General features: G+C 46.1%; 1 protein-coding gene and 1 pseudogene across 7 annotated transcripts in view; one reads left to right on the top strand and one right to left on the bottom strand.

The window, feature by feature from the left end:
* The first annotated feature begins 477 nt into the window (after positions 1-477).
* On the top strand, positions 478-6,098 carry LOC106496865 (urotensin-2 receptor-like; annotated as a pseudogene).
* SMURF1 (SMAD specific E3 ubiquitin protein ligase 1) overlaps positions 5,269-15,664 on the bottom strand; it is a 46,258-nt gene continuing 35,862 nt past the window's right edge. For 2 of the 7 annotated variants that reach the window (XM_067305998.1, XM_067305996.1), the window contains exons 12-18: positions 14,108-14,222; positions 13,170-13,348; positions 12,144-12,281; positions 11,639-11,759; positions 10,677-10,878; positions 9,760-9,835; positions 5,269-8,947 (exon numbers count right to left, since the gene is read on the bottom strand). In XM_067305998.1, coding sequence (XP_067162099.1) covers positions 8,848-8,947; positions 9,760-9,835; positions 10,677-10,878; positions 11,639-11,759; positions 12,144-12,281; positions 13,170-13,348; positions 14,108-14,222 — 931 coding nt within the window. In that variant the 3' untranslated portion in view covers positions 5,269-8,847. Of the gene's footprint in view, positions 8,985-9,759; positions 9,845-10,676; positions 10,879-11,638; positions 11,760-12,143; positions 12,282-13,169; positions 13,349-14,107; positions 14,223-15,664 lie in introns of all 7 variants that reach the window. The other 5 variants (XM_067305997.1, XM_067305995.1, XM_067305999.1 and 2 more) reach the window with 4 other exon arrangements.

The following is a 15,664-nucleotide window of genomic DNA, read 5'->3' on the forward strand; positions in this document are numbered from 1 at the left end:
CAACGCCTCCCGCTGCGGCGTCCCCGGGAGCGTCGGGGAGGCACCGGAGCGAGCAACGCTTCAGCCGCCGCCGGGAAGGACCCGGTGCGGGGAAGCAGCTGCGCCTCCAGCTTTCTTCCAGCGTCGCGATCACCTTCCCCGTCTCCTCGCCAGCGAGAGCTTCAGCGCGGCACCGGAGCCGAAGCACCTCGGGGAGCCCAGGGAGACTTTCGGCAAGGAGCGGCCCCCCTGTCTGGGGGGGGTCGGGGTCTGTCGGAGGGGTTCCTGCCCGCCGAGGTCACGTGCAGCTGAAAGCGGGGTTGCTCGAAAGCTGGGAGCGGGCGAGGGCTGGTTTGGGGAAGGGGGACGATGCTCCGGTGCTGAGCGGGACCTCGATGCGCGTCACAGCGTGGGTCCCTCCCGCACGTGACGGCTGCGGCATCGTCTTGCGGGCTGGAAAGCAGCTCGTAGCACCAGGGGACGCGCCGGGGGCTGAGGATGGAGCCGAGCCCCTGCGTTGCCGTGCTCTGCCACGCCGGGAACGCCAGCGCTCTGGCCAACGCCGCTTTGGAAGCCCTGGGCAACGGCAGCGACCTCTTGGTCACCTCCTTCCTCGGCTGCATCCTGGCTGCGATGTGCCTGGTTGGCGCGGTGGGAAACGTCTACACGCTGGTGGTCACGAACGTCTCCGTGAGGTTCGCTGGCTCCATGTACGTTTATATCGTCAACTTAGCCCTGGCCGATCTCCTGTACTTGTCCACCATCCCCTTCGTGGTCTGTACGTACTTCACGAGGGACTGGTACTTTGGAGACCTGGGCTGCAGGATCCTCTTCAGCCTCGACCTCGTCACCATGCACGCCAGCATCTTCATCCTCACCATCATGAGCACCGAGAGGTACCTCGCCGTCGTCAGGCCCTTGGACACGCTGCGGAGATGGCGGGACTGCCGGTGGACCCTCACCTGCCTGGCGTGGCTGGTGTCCTTCCTCCTCTCCCTGCCGACCATGATCCTCATCGACCTCCGCACCAGCCACCGCAACGGGGTGACCAAGCGCATGTGCCACCCCACGTGGCAGATGGAGACCTACCGGGTGTATCTCACCGTCCTCTTCCACACCTGCATCCTCGCCCCGGGCCTCATCATCTGCTGCCTCTACATCAAGCTGGCTCGGACCTACTGGAGGTCTCAGACGGCTCTTTCCAGCACCAAGGAAACGAGCAGATGTCCCAAGCAGAAAGTCCTGTACATGATCTTCAGCATCGTGCTCGCCTACTGGGCTTGTTTCGCACCCTTCTGGCTGTGGCAGCTGTTCAGCGTCTACCGCGCGGAGCCGGGGCGCCCGGCCAGCCGCACGGTTGTCTACATCAATCTCCTGGTGACCTGCCTGGCCTACAGCAACAGCTGCATCAACCCCTTCCTCTACACCCTCCTCTCCGAGAACTACAAGGAGACGTGCGGAGCCGGCAGGCGAGCGGCCGCGGCCTCCCCGCTGCATCGATCCGGCGCCGCTCCTCCGCGGGCTCCCGCGGCCGCCGCGCCACCGCCACCACCGCCGCGCCGCTCCCCGGCGAGGACGTCTGCGCCCTGTGAGAGGCGGCCGGGTTGGGACCGCCGGAGCGGGAAGGCAGGCAGGCGCGGACGGAGGCGGCGATTGCAACCGCAGCGCCGGCGAGTTTGCGTCAGCCCCTCGGTGCGGAAGCAGCCCGGCCGGGGGAAGGCACGCGGCACGCGGAGAGCACCGCGGCGCCCGGCACCAGCCGGAGATTTTAAGGATCACTTAATCCTTGGCAGCTACGGTTCTTAAAAAACAAAAACAAAACAGAACAAAATAAAGGGAAGAAGAGGTTGAGCTTTTAAATCCGATGGGGCTGCACTGGAAACACAGACGCTGCTCGTTTCTCCCCCCTCGGGCTGGCTCGGCTCATGGGCGCTCACGCGCGGGCGGCCGGGTTAGTCCCGCGCGCTGGAGACCCCGGCGGCGGGCGCGAGGCCGGGAGCAATATTGACTGTGGGGAAAAAAAGGATGAGAAGTCGCTTCCCCGGGGAGAGGCGGCTCCGAGCGCTGGACCTGCTACGAGCCCTTGGGAAAACGTCTTGCTCGCAGCTCAGTTTCCTCCTAGGAGCGCTAATGAAAACTAATTTATCGGCAGATTTGTTAGAAAAAGCAACTTCCTAGAGGAAACCAGGGCGCCAGCCTCCCGTTTTAAGCGCTGCGGAAACCAGTTTTCTGGCTCATTTCAGACAAGCCGCTTGCTCCGCGCCAGCCTGCAGCAGGAGCCGGCCCTCCCGACCGGAGCAGCCCGCAGAGGCCGCCCGGCTGGCGACGCGGGCCGGATCCAGCCAGGCTCAAGGCTTGCGATAAGGGATAAAAACGACGCAGCCGCCCGCTCCCTGCGTTAAAGCTGGGCGGGAAGCGATGCTCCAGGCGACTCCGCGGGGGCTCAGCAGCCGGCCGCCCTCCCTCTTAATAAATCACGGACGTGCAGGAGGATCATCCTCCCCGGGCGGCTCATTGAGAGGCTTTTTCTTCGTATCGCGGTCAGTTAGGTGAGGAACGAGCTGTCAGCAGAGGAGCGGCCCATGGCGGGGGCCGTCTGTCCAGCCGTCCAAGCCCCAGGGCCGCCCGTCGGCTGGAGGGAGGGAGAGGAGGGGGCCAGGAGCTGCTGCAACTTCTGTAAAATAAACCTAACTTTAATGGGAGGCGGCTTTGCTCTTTTCTAGGGCACGGCCGGGCTATCCTGCTTTTCTGCCGCGGGTTGGGGTGTGCTTGTTTTAAACGGCTCCCTCAACCCCCCCGGGCAGGACGACGGTGCTCCCTCCAGCTCTGCAAACCGCCCGCGGAGCCCGTCACCAGCAGTGCAAAAGCCACAGCAGCAAATCCTCAGCCTAGAGGACAAAACAGCTCCAGCCAGGACAGGTTCAACCGCAGCGCGTTCGCCGAAAGGAGCCCTGTCCGGAGAGGGAAACTCCTGTGTGCTCCCGCGGCCTCGCTGCACGGCTCCTGCCCCAGCGCGGCCGGGCGAGCGGGAGCCCATCTCCTCCCTGCCCGCACAGGTGCACGGTGCGGGCCGAGGACTCTCACCCCTGGAAATAAATGCACGCGTGCAAATAAATTCTGATGGAAAAAGCCCCGATGAGCACAGCAGCTGCAGGCGAGGGTCCCCGGGCCGAGGCCGGCCCTGGGGGAAAGCCCATCCCAGACCTGCTCCTCTCCTCCAGCTGCAGGAGCCTCCCGAGCTGCTCCTGGCACCTGCTCCTGGTCCCCACAGGGCCGTGGCCCCATGCTGGCAGGCGCTTCGCAGCCTCTCCTGTCCAACCAGCTCCTCTTCTCCCTCTTCCAGTGTCTTGGAGGTTTTGGGCCCCCAAAGAGTCGCTTTTCATTGAGCTCATTTAATCAGCATCCAACTTGCATTACGCTTCAAAGTCTCCCAGACCGAATGCTGTACCAGAGAGAGTCAACGTCCTGCCGCTCTTTCCAACTAGAGGTGCCTCTGCAGAGGCGGCCAGGCTCGCCTGGCAAGACTCCTCCGGCTTTCTCGTCTTTTCCCACTCATCGCCTCACCCAGAAGTTCTCTCTCACAGATGTTGATTTAAAGCCAAGATCACTCAAGCCCAGTGCCGGAGGCTCCCTCGTCTTTCCCTCCGTGCCCTCTCCGCAGAGCTGCCGTGGCCCAGCCCTACGGCTCCAGCCCCAAGCCGACCCGCACCACATGCCCACTGCTCCCGGATCCGGGACAGGGATGGGCAAACTCGGCGCAACTCACCCTGAAACGCCTGCAAAGCCACGCTCGCCCTCCCTTCAAACACCCCCTTCCTGCAGCTGGGAGAACCAGGCTGCGGGTGCAAGAAACCATCTGTCCCTGTGGTCAACCTGCTGCTGCCTGACCTCCATCCCCGCCGGAGGCTGCCCCTACCGGCCAGGGGCTCTCTTTCCCCAGCACCATCGTAAATCAAAGAAAAAATATGTATATATACATAGTTGCTACCAGACCAGTGCTGCTTTTCACAGCGCTGTTTTTGTAAGCCCTGCAGAAAGGGGCAGAGACTGGAAAACTTAACCTGAGGAATTTGATTGACCTGCCAAACTTCTGTATAAGAGACAGTAAATTGCTTAAGCACTATCAGCTTTCTTAACTGAAATATTCATTTTCTCTTGTCCCTTGAAACACTTCATGTAGTGCAAAAGTCCTGTTGCTTTACACCAGCGACCCCTCCGCGACGTACCGAATGCACTGCAGCACATTGCAGGAATCCTTTCCTCTTTCCGTGCAGAGTAGCAGAGATCAGCAATACTTCTCCAAATCTTTATTAAAGAAAACGCAAAGCGGCATAAGTATTTGATAGGACAGTGAAGCACTGACAACATTTCTTGCCCTAAACCGTCAAGCAAAAGCTATTAAATCCCTCCTGCAGGCTGCAAGGAGGGGACGGATGAACCTTTCGCTCTGCAGTCATCTCCTCATTACGTGTTAGTCCACTTGACCACATGGCAAAGTTACTCGGGGAAAGAAAAAGGATCACTGAACGATTCCCTTTCTGTAACACAGTATCCACAGAGTAAAGAAAGGACAGCTTTCGGCGTTAGGAAGATGAAGCTGCAGCGCTCACCCTGATGCCAGGCTCAGCGACCACCACCGACGGCCAGCACTGACAGCAGAGGGACTCAGCGCTCCTCTTTCTCCACTTGCAAAGCATCACTAATTAGAGCAATACAGGAAAGCAGTTTCATCAGCATTAATTTTCCTCCGACAACCATTAATAGGGGATATCAAGTTTTCCTGAAAACTGAGATTTTTGGAAAAAAAGGGGAAAAACAAGATAGAAAGGAAACAGATTAAAGTGGTAAATACTCTGCTAGAGAACGAACGCAATGGAAGCCTTCCACCCGGAAAGGAGGGGTTTCATCTGGGCAATCTACATAAATCGCAGTCCGAGCAGCTGCATTTCCAAGCTTTTCCACAGCTTGCCCACCGAGCTCTGCCCCGACATCCCCCACTGCTCAGGAACCTGAACCTGGAATGGGGCGAGACGATTCGGTGCGAAAACGCTCGTGTCCAGTAATCAGAGACGGGTCGCTGCTAACGCTGGTAGGGCTTCCTTACGCTGAACTCTGGCTCCGTTAAACTAGTTTTTTTTTTTTTTTTTTAAGCCTTACTCAGTATTTCGTAATGCTACAGAATTTTTAAGGACACCAATACTTCGTTGTTGCCCTCTTTAACACCATGACTTTTCCCATGGCTTCCACAAAGATTTTCAGTTTAACAAACGAAATGGTGGATACCAAGAGTTTAAAGTTGTGAGTTTATTGCATATGTAACAAAAATGAACATGACCTCCTGGGTCCAGCCTACTATACAATCACTGTTTATTCCAGCTGGTTCCATAACCACATTAAATAGAACTAGTATTTCTTTAAATACTTTGATTTAGACATAAAATGAAACATTAGTGTACAACTTTCACAAAATAAATCTGCAATAAAAACAGTGGGAAGAATAACAAGGATAGCAGCAATACTTAAACATGACATTACAAAATAATAAATTAAAAAAATACATTATAAAGTGGTTGAGGAACAAAAATTAACAAATTAAAAACAGATCCATACTGTGTTTCTGGGAACTTGCTGTGCCACATGGCCCTGAACCTGGGCACTGGCTACGGAGGGCACGGTGGCCGGATCTCTAATTTACAAAATCTGCTGGATTTCACAACCACCTTGCCTTGAACTAAGTACACACACTGCTGAGCAAACTTTGATTTCACCGTCTGGAGCTTCAAGCAGCCTTTTTGAAACAGGGTCTCGTCTAACATAATGCCCAAGTTAAAACTAACACTCAGAACAGTCTCATTTCTTCCCGATTTAAAACACAAGCAGAGTGGTGGTCTCCTACATCCCTGAGCATATAGTATAGGCTGATGAGCAGTACCAGGGCAAGTACTGGAGGTCTGCGCCACCGGAGCAGGTTCTAGGTTGCCTTTAGAACAAGAACAAGAGACGCATGGTACCTTGCATTTCCTTCAGGTCTGATCCAAGAAGTATCCGTGTACAAGGTGGAACGTGTAATGACAAAATGAGAACCAGACTTTTCCGTGTTAGTCTTTGGGCAAGCTTGAGAAATATTGACCAGTTCAAATGCCGGCAGACCAAATGGGAACGAACACACTTGCAAATTCAGATAGCTGAGGTTACCAGAACAGCCCCGAAACCTCGGAGAATCAGTGCCTCAAGCCTTGCAAACGCTTGTTTGCATTTTATCCTTCTCTGGCCTTGAAACCAGTCATAAGAAGAACAAATTATCACTTAAAACCCATACTACCTCACTTCTTTATTTTCTCCATTCATCCAACCAGCTTTAAGGCCTGCCTCAAATGCATGTACAGAACAATACAAAAAATGTCTTCGTCATCACTGAAGTGGCACAAAATTGCAAAGACAACACGATGGGAGAAGTGGTGAAGCCGTTTAAAAGAGAACTAAAGTAATTAAAAAGACAGTGCCCTATTCTCGTTACTGTCAGCATGGAGGAGGTACCTTGAAAAGGGCTTTTAAATACAGCAAAAAACGTACGGACTTTTCAAAACAACAATCCTTGCCTATTCTTATTTTGTGCATTCAATAAAACACTGACCTAGCAAAGACATTAGGAACTATCTTATGTCAACTGTGTCATTGACATAAAGCTACTTGACCTATAGATCTCAGAATCAAGGGCCTTTCTTTACCTCGCTTGGTTTTCACAGAGCCAGTTGCGCTGCATGTCGAGCTCGCGCGATAGGATTTTTGTTAGTGATGGGTTTCAGTATTTGCTTTCTGAACTCCTTTAGCAAAAATTCCACAGGAGACCGCATGAAAAAACTTTTGGGCGAAAATCCATTTTGGATTTTTCCTATCTGACTGGTTTATTGCACATTCAAACGTACTGAAAGGATTAGGTGCACTCTATGAACAGGTATGACTTCGCAGCCGTTTGGAAAAGCCAGGGCCATGGGAATTCTGCTCCTCAGCCCGAGACTGTGCAGATGGTCATCTGCAAACAGTTGCATTTTCTCTCTTTACTGCAGCAGAGTCGCACAGTTTCCTTTCCGTCCCAATAACCAGTACTGCAGAAACTGGTCCCCAAGTGCCAGAAGATTCCTACAGAACATGGGTCTAAATATGTCTCTCCTATATAGTCTTGCAGTATGAGCATCTTTAGCCACCCTGTGCAAATCTCACAATATGGTACAATTTTACACCTCCAATGCAATCCTCACTCCCAACATCAAATCACAAGAATCATGGTCAATGGAAAAAACAAAAAGAGAAAGATGCCAGGATTTTGACAAGTATCTAACTTCCTGTCCTATCACAGTTTAAAGCTATTATCAAATTCAATTAAAAAAAGACAAAATAGAAGTATTCCAGTAGACGTCTTCTAAGAACAATCTCTTACCCACAGCTGAATTTCAATGCACTATTCCATAAACATAACATCTGTTAAATGTTTCAGTAATGAGTCTTTCTAAAAATCAGGCTTGCCAAAGAAAAAACATCCTATACAAGCAAGTCTGCTTTACTTAAGTTTAGACATGTTTGATAGATAACTGGGTCTTTCTGAAGTCATGTTATTTATTAAAATACTGTCTCATCATGGTGTGCAAATTGGAAAAAATGTTAGTGATTCAGGTATTTGATTTGCTTTTGTTTCCCCTGGGAAGTCATTTTAGCAATGTGTTAGAGAACAAACCTTTTAATATTAGTTTCAGATATTTGAAAAAATAGCCTTATATGGCTCTCTGGAGAAATCTTCATCCCTACAGAACTGAAGTCATAAATCCTTCCAATAGCTTTACATAACATTTAAAATGTACTCACTATATAGCTACCCTTTTACATTATCCTCCAAATAAACCTTTCCCAAGGCCAAGAACTTCAGAACAGAATTCTGTTCTGTTAACTTAGCTTTTAGCAATTTCCATGTGAGTCTTCAAATTTCAAGTCACACAAACACATCTCAGATAAAACAGTGGCACAGAAATCACAGCTTTGGGATTGAGTTAATTTTGTCCTTTGTCTCCTCCTTAAAAGACTTCTCTGCAAGGTACTTAAATCTGAACAAACCATGGAAAGCAAATCTGCAGGAGGAAATATTGTTTTCATGTGCAAAACAATTAGAGTTCAACCAGGACAACCAAAAAGAAATCATACAATACCATTTAAGCTGTCCCAGATTCCTTCACTTTTCTCAAGGTGAGCCACAGTTTTCACTGGGAGCTTCCTGCTAAGGCAGAACGTCATTTTCTTTGCCTTTCACTTAAATGTTCATATGGAGTTCTTTTCTGCTAGAAGTTTACTTTTTAAACAGGTGTTTAAAATGTGCAATGCAAATTCTAGTGCCAGTCAGACACTCAGCACTCGCTGGACTCTACGAGGGCTCAAGCTTGATTTAAGACAAACCAACGAGGTACGCCTACACCAGTTGCAGGTCCTCTGCAAATCAAGCTCATTCTCAGCTACACTGATTCTCCTATAAAAAAAAACACCCACAGGTCACTGACCCTATCACAATATGTGTTACAAATCTAGCAGAACATCCTGTGTAACCAAAGCCAAATGCTGAACTTGGCTGCATTTCATTTTATGGGGGATGGAAGAAGGGGGAAGGAGTTATTGTAACGAAGGGGAGAAAAGACAGTTGGAAACCACCAACAAAAGCCCCTACCCCCACCCTCATCCACCAACAACGGAAGGGAAACAACCCCGTCTCTAAGTCGTCTAGAGTTCCAATGCTTCAGACAGCTTAGCAGGAAGTTCACAGCAAGCCTCTTCTAGCTTTTGATTTGGTGGTCCATGAGCTAGCATCTGTTTCCTTTGGTTGCTTTTTCACTCCACAGCAAAGCCACATGTCTCTTCCACAGCTGTCAACAGCTTCTCATAAAGCTTCTCGTATGACTCATAAGGCGGAATGTCAATCCGGTTAAAGCTAGAGGCAAAATAACAGCATATTGCAGCACATGAGTCTACAATATTTTTGAAAAAAAAATATTTACATCAGCTACGTACAGATAAAATTTGTAAAGTCATTGGCAAAGAAAGCATCAGCCACTTTCGTGGCCAAAGGAGACAAGATAAAACAGCCACATTTCTGCAGCTGGAATGCACAACTTACTAGGGCTGCATTTGGGGGGGTTCAGGGAGAGGAGATGGGGCAGATGCAGTTGACTTGCAAATAAAGCAAGACATCAGTTAGACCTACTGCCTTCTCTGCCTACAGAAAATTCATGTCTCTACTGAAATTGCTTCCTGTCCCTGATAGAGTTTGTCGTCTACACAAGAGCTCAATTCTGTGCTTATGCTCTACCAATAGCACACTTCTCCTAAATTTTAAATCTGAAAGATATTTTACATCATCCTGGATGCAGCAGTATGATGATGTTTTTATGCACTTCACTCAAAGAAAAGGGATACACATTGCTAGAAGTCATTTATCAGTCAATGCTTTTGCTGGAACATGTGGAAACAAACATCCTGCAAACTTCTAACTATCCAGAATAATCAACCTTGGGATAGACCAAAACCACATATAATACAGAAGACATAAATCAAGCTATAAGAAGAGAAGTCAATTACACTGCTACCTGCAGAGCACAGATATCTCCAAGCTAGCAGAGCCCATTTGGATTCACCTGTGCACATAACCCAGTTAATACACAGCCAGAACCAACAGAGCTGAGTGTACTTGAAATCAAGACAAAGGGAAAGCAAGCACTGATGTGCAGAATGTTTTCATCTTACCAAGTGTGGGCTTTCGGAAGGTTGTCTGTGTTTGCATCTATTAAATGGATGGTAAACAGTCTGGGTCCTGCAGCGCCTGTAGAACCTTACAGACAGACATTCTAGTTAATGCACTTCAGAAGAACGTCATTCATGCACACAGAATTTGCTACTTATAAAAATGCAAGAGAAAATTACAGTTCCAGCTGTATGTATTACAGTTCCAACAAGTATGTCACAGGCTAAATCTGTATATCAGCTTTAGAGCTGATGAAGGGATGACAGAAGTGGGGGGCTGTTGATGACAAAGCACTTGCAGACTGGTAGTTCAAAAAACAGCTAAGTTTTATATTAGCAAGGCCTCCCCTTCAAAAATGAAGAGACTTCAGTACAAAGCAGCCTCCCTTGTAAAACAGAACTATATATTCTAATCTGCAAGATCGAGTTGACTGTCAGCCAACAGATAGAACATTACCAGGAGAATCACAACAGCTTCGGACACTGCCACCTTTTCTGATGGCAAAACAGCAGTTTTGGGGAACTTGTTAGAGAGTCTAGAGGTTTGTTGCCAAACAATGAAGGGAGTACAATTTTCATGTGCAAGAAAGTTGTTCAGTCAGCTCTATAATCATGTGTACACTTGCATGCAACGATTTTAACGACATCGGCCCACACCATCGTAAGAGACCAATATGCTAATATTGACACCAGTCAAAGTGCTACGTGATGACAAATTTGCCAGCTTATATAGTGATATGAGCTAAAGTGTTCCTCATCAGGAGAGCTGCTGACAAATGTAAAGCTGCTCTTGGGATCAAAAATTCTAAGCAACCGGGTTATCCAGTAACACGCCGATATTCTATTAGGGCCTAGTAAATACCACACTATTATTAACGCTTTCTTCCCCTGCAGATCAACTTGGCCTCCTCATCAGTCACCTTGTAAAGCCTTGAAACCTTGAAGCGGAACACGTGTCGACCCCGTCACAAACTGCAACAGCCTGGCCCTTCTTTCCTCATCAAACGTTTCCACCGCTTGCCAGAACCACTTTACAATATTGCTATCTGCCATGCAGTGCTTTAGACGTGTGTTTGACTTCCAGTCATTCAGGTCTATCTTATCCAGGCCGCCTATGATTAGCTGTTAAAGGATTAGAAAACATTTTAACATTCAGTCATTTCAGGTTTGCTGCTATAACAACATACATCAAACTCTTTAACAAAGTGCAACACTCTTTACACACTTGAACCTCCTTTTTGGTACACAGTAATGCTGCAAAAATAGTTCAGCTCAGGAAGTAACTCTCTCCAGTTAAAGTGAAATGAAACTTGGGCAGAGGAGTGCACTTAGGAGAACGTAAATTTTCACAAGAAACTCGAGTCAAAAGTTCCTGCAAGACCTGCCTTTTAAATCTATCTTACCTGAAAAGTACAGCTTTGTATATATACAAATCTATGTGTGTTGTATCTTTGTAAAGGTACAGCTCAGACTTGGAAGACAGAGTGCCCTCTACTGAGCTACGCACAGCAGTATTTCCCCCATGCAGGCTTTCTCTGGAGGTGCCAATACCAACTACCACTAAATCCTACTTAGTTTATCCCAAAACAGTTTTGATTTGTTGTACCGTAACAGTCAACAACTACGGAGCAATTTGCATCTGTTTTCTGATATCACTTGTTAGAGGCTCTGACACAGACTGGACATATTACTTCAACCTCCTTTCCAGATGAAAGCAGGTTGCAAAATACTTAAAGGAAGTCACTGTTGGCCATGATTCTAAACACTTAACCACTTTGGTACGTAAATTGTAATGACTTGGGTTGTTGATTTATTTTGATCAGCTCTTGACTGTCAGTCACGCAGATTACAAAATAATATTCTAAATGAATGAAGAACGTACCTCAAGTTCCTTCTGGTCAAAAGGCTTGAGGAGATGTTGAGGAATAAGTTCATTAAAACCCTTCTGCAGAGCCAGGAACTGTGCCTCTATTCCTCTCATAAATCGCCAGTTTACATACAACCTGGAAAAAAAAAAAAAAAAGTAGGTAGGGGTAATGAGATAGATGGGCCCGGGCTTTTTTATATCAGAGTTGCAAAACACTCATTTTACAGAAGAGCTAAGTTTAATATATGTATTTTGGTTTATAAGAAGTGCTTACTAGTTCCTTTTTCATCAACAGTTAATTCTTGCACCATCAACAGAAAAATGAAGAAAAATTCACAACTTAAAATAATCTTCCTAGGTCTTACAGCAGTCTGTTGTGTGAGAACAGTCATGTAATTCATGAGACAGGTATTTCCTGCTGAAATACCGATTTCATTAATTTCGCTATATTAAAAAAATTCATCTGTTTACTACCTTCTTTCTACTACGTCTGCAGAATATTTTTTCCACTCTGCAATACCTGACATATTCTTTCTTGTTCTCTTCTGTCACTGGAATATTCCTGCCATTTGGTTTGAGTTCATGCTGTAAAATCCGCCCAAAAGCATTGTGTTCCACACAAAAGGTATGGTCCAAAACTGGGGTGATATCATTCTCTCTGGCAATGAAAAGACAGAAGATAAACCTAGTATTTTTGATATTTTGATTAATATCAATGGTCATCCAGACAGTTTGTTATTTGAATGCTTAAAGAGAATTAGTCTTTGGGATAAACCTAGTAACTATCCATCTGTAATTCTCACAACCACTAAAAGAATGATGCTACAACCACCATTTTCTGTACAGCTGAATGCATTTTGAAGAGCCCAACCAAACATATGTCAACTTCACTTTTTTTTCCTAATCCTGATAGTATACACTGATAATAAAGAAATAATTAAACGCTATACACACACACATATAGCAATAAACTGATTTGCTTCCAGGTATCAGTGTAAATTCATCACTTAGTAAACTTCAACTGCATCAGTAACATTACATACAAAAATTAAAACTGCATTTAGGAAATAAAATCATTGATGATAATGCAAACCAATAGTGAAAACTTCCAAACACACACTGAATGTCAGGTTTTGTTCTGAGTAGTACAGATTTACAGAAGCCCAGACTAATTCTATTCATTTCCATTTTAATCAAAGTTGGTGCCTGAGCCGCATCATTTCTCTCTGAACAAGGCCATACTTCCTCAGAACTTCATCCTGAGTTTGGATTTTGAGAGGGATGTTCTACCACAGCCATGCAACGTTTCATGATTTAGTATCTACTTTACTGCAAAGAGAGCTAACAAAGAGCTCCATTTGTATGAGAACTTTTCCTTAAGAACCTTGAACTTTTGAACATGGGAACAGTCATTCAGTAATTTTGTACAGATCTTCCCCATTACAAGATTTTTGCAAACGTTTTCTTTACAGCACTATCTTACTACTGCCAACATGCTCTACCCCATCTTCTCTACAGCTAGGCAATTGATAAATACAGTACTTACAAAATCCAGACTAAACTTTTGTGTAATTCTGGGTCAACAGATTCCAGATCAGAGAGCTGAATGGGTTTCCCCAGAAGCTGTTTGTAAAAGGGAACCGTGAATCCCCCGTTGATATAGTGTCCATGGAACACAGCCAAACCCATTATCCGACCAACAAAATGGAAATAAGACAAATGGTCCTGCAGGGAGAGAGGAGAGAGAATCGCGCAGTGAGGAGACACTCCGACACTGACATCTTGTGGCTCTATCTGCACCATCAGGAGTGCGCTGCATGTGCAAGTATCTGCAACCTTCTGGGCAAGAGGGGCCACAACTTCTCCTCGTAGCATAACCAAGAACAGAAGCATTTAATAATTACACACCTCAAACAAATATCTGTGCGTTACCTAGCTAATATACAGGATACAAGTCCTCTAGACCTTTCAAGGGGTCAAACTCGGGAAAAGAAAAACCCCATAAAACCCAGACAAACCAAGAAGATAGGTCAATTACAAACAAATAAGCAGTTTATTCTTTGTTTAACCACTCAAAATATTTTCTGTAATTTCCTCTAGAAGAAGCAGGCCATGTGCTTCTTTCAATCGCATGCCTTTAACGTTGTTTATATGCCTCAGTTTTCAAAAAACAGTTTAAGTGCTATAGTCAAGATTCCCCCAATTAATCCCCCCATCTTACAGAGCAAACTAATCATCTAGTACAGTAGCTGTACTACTATAGAACTGCTGCTTCTTCTTAGGGTCTGCATCAATACAAGTCCTCCAGTAAGAAAAAAACTCCAAACCCTCTGCTCCATATTATATCAATAGAAGACTCATTAGCACATTCTTATTCCACTTCAATGTCTGTTTACACTCCTGTCCTGGCAGGACAGCTGCAGCAAAAAGGACTGCATGGGACCTCTGTTAAAGTAGGTACGTTGCTCAGAAGTTAATACTTACAGGATTGATAGAAGAGTCTGGATTGATTTGCAGCATGTAAATATTATCTGTAGAGTACTGGAAGAGTCCATAATAGGGATTCAACATTTCATGGCACAGTAAATACAACCATTCTCTGCCAAAAAAGGGGTATTTTAGAAGAATGCAACTTTCACTGATGTGTCCGACAACACAATTATTGTGAATCATCAATATAGTCAGCAGTTATTATGAATTTCCCATTGCAAATCAAATAATCTTGTATTGCCTCAATTTGCAACCATACGTCTTCCCTGAACACTATCAGAGACATGCTTAATGAAAAACAAATTGAGTGTGAACAAGACTCTTTTCCAAAAAACCTTGACTTTGTACAGCATTCAGGTATTTAGAGTCCAAGAGATCTGCTCCTCTGCAACCTTTATACTATAAAGGATTATTAAAACAAACAAAAAACCCCCTGTTATTTAAAACTAGTTCAAATACTGGAGGTCTTTAGAAAAGATGTTTTTCTGCAAATGCTTGATGACTAGAGAATCTCTATATCTAAGGAGGCCAAAAGGGGCCAAGAGACCAAACCCATTAGCAGTCAGGTACGTTCTCTTACCTCAGTAATATTCACGTACAGAAATGGAACTGAAGCTATTTTTGACCATCCATCTTACTATTAGAAATACCTCTTTATTAGTGAAGTTTGTAAAGGACATCCAATGCAAGATGCAAAATATTCTGAGAACTATGAGCTTTAATGCTTTCAAGTGGAGCTGCACTGATTTTAAACAGCCTGTTGCAACAGATGGGCAATTAGGAAAGCCATCAGGGCAGTAAGGATGTTAACAGCGGAGACACTCCAGGTTGCCCTGGGTAAGGCAGCTCAAAATGTTTCAACTTCTTTCCTTTGTCCAGTGATGGGTTTCGGAAAGACGTCTAGCCTGGTAATGCAGCTTTTGTGGATTTGAGAAATCACCCAGTGAATTTACGAGATGCACCTAAGCCACTGCAAAGAGGAGTGTTTTGGTGATGATTGATATTACAGGCAAGTCTAGAGCTTTCTTCAGATCTGATGCAACTCCTAGCAGATTATTACCATTATTTTTAAGAGGGAGAGAAGTCTTCAAAATTTTAAACTTTGTTTAGGATTAGTTCGTCTCCGCTCCTGCTCCAATAGATCACAGATCTCCTGAATGTGGCTCAGAAAAGGAAAAGAAACCTTTCTCATCTTGCAATCCTTTTGCTGGAAATCAGACAGGTGAATTTAACAAAACTTCCACTGGGATTTAATTTTTACTTTAGAGTCTATATGCTTCTTGGAAGACCTCACAGTTTGAGCAGCTCACACTTGCAGCTATGAAACAAGATCCTGTTGCTGGAATCAGCATTTTCTGCAATAAGATCAATAGCATATCCTAAACAAGCCTTCTACGCTCATGGAGCGTAGAACGGTGTGAATACAGAGCAATGTTAAAGCGGTAACATTCCCAAATCCAAGGTATATCAAAACATTTGGTATGAGCTTTTGACACCAGGAGGGCTGTGAGACACCTTTTAAGTCACATCCTTCTACTTTCCAATCTACTA

The sequence above is a fragment of the Apteryx mantelli genome, chromosome 16 (assembly GCF_036417845.1).
Source record: "Apteryx mantelli isolate bAptMan1 chromosome 16, bAptMan1.hap1, whole genome shotgun sequence".
Taxonomy (NCBI): Eukaryota; Metazoa; Chordata; class Aves; order Apterygiformes; family Apterygidae; genus Apteryx; species Apteryx mantelli.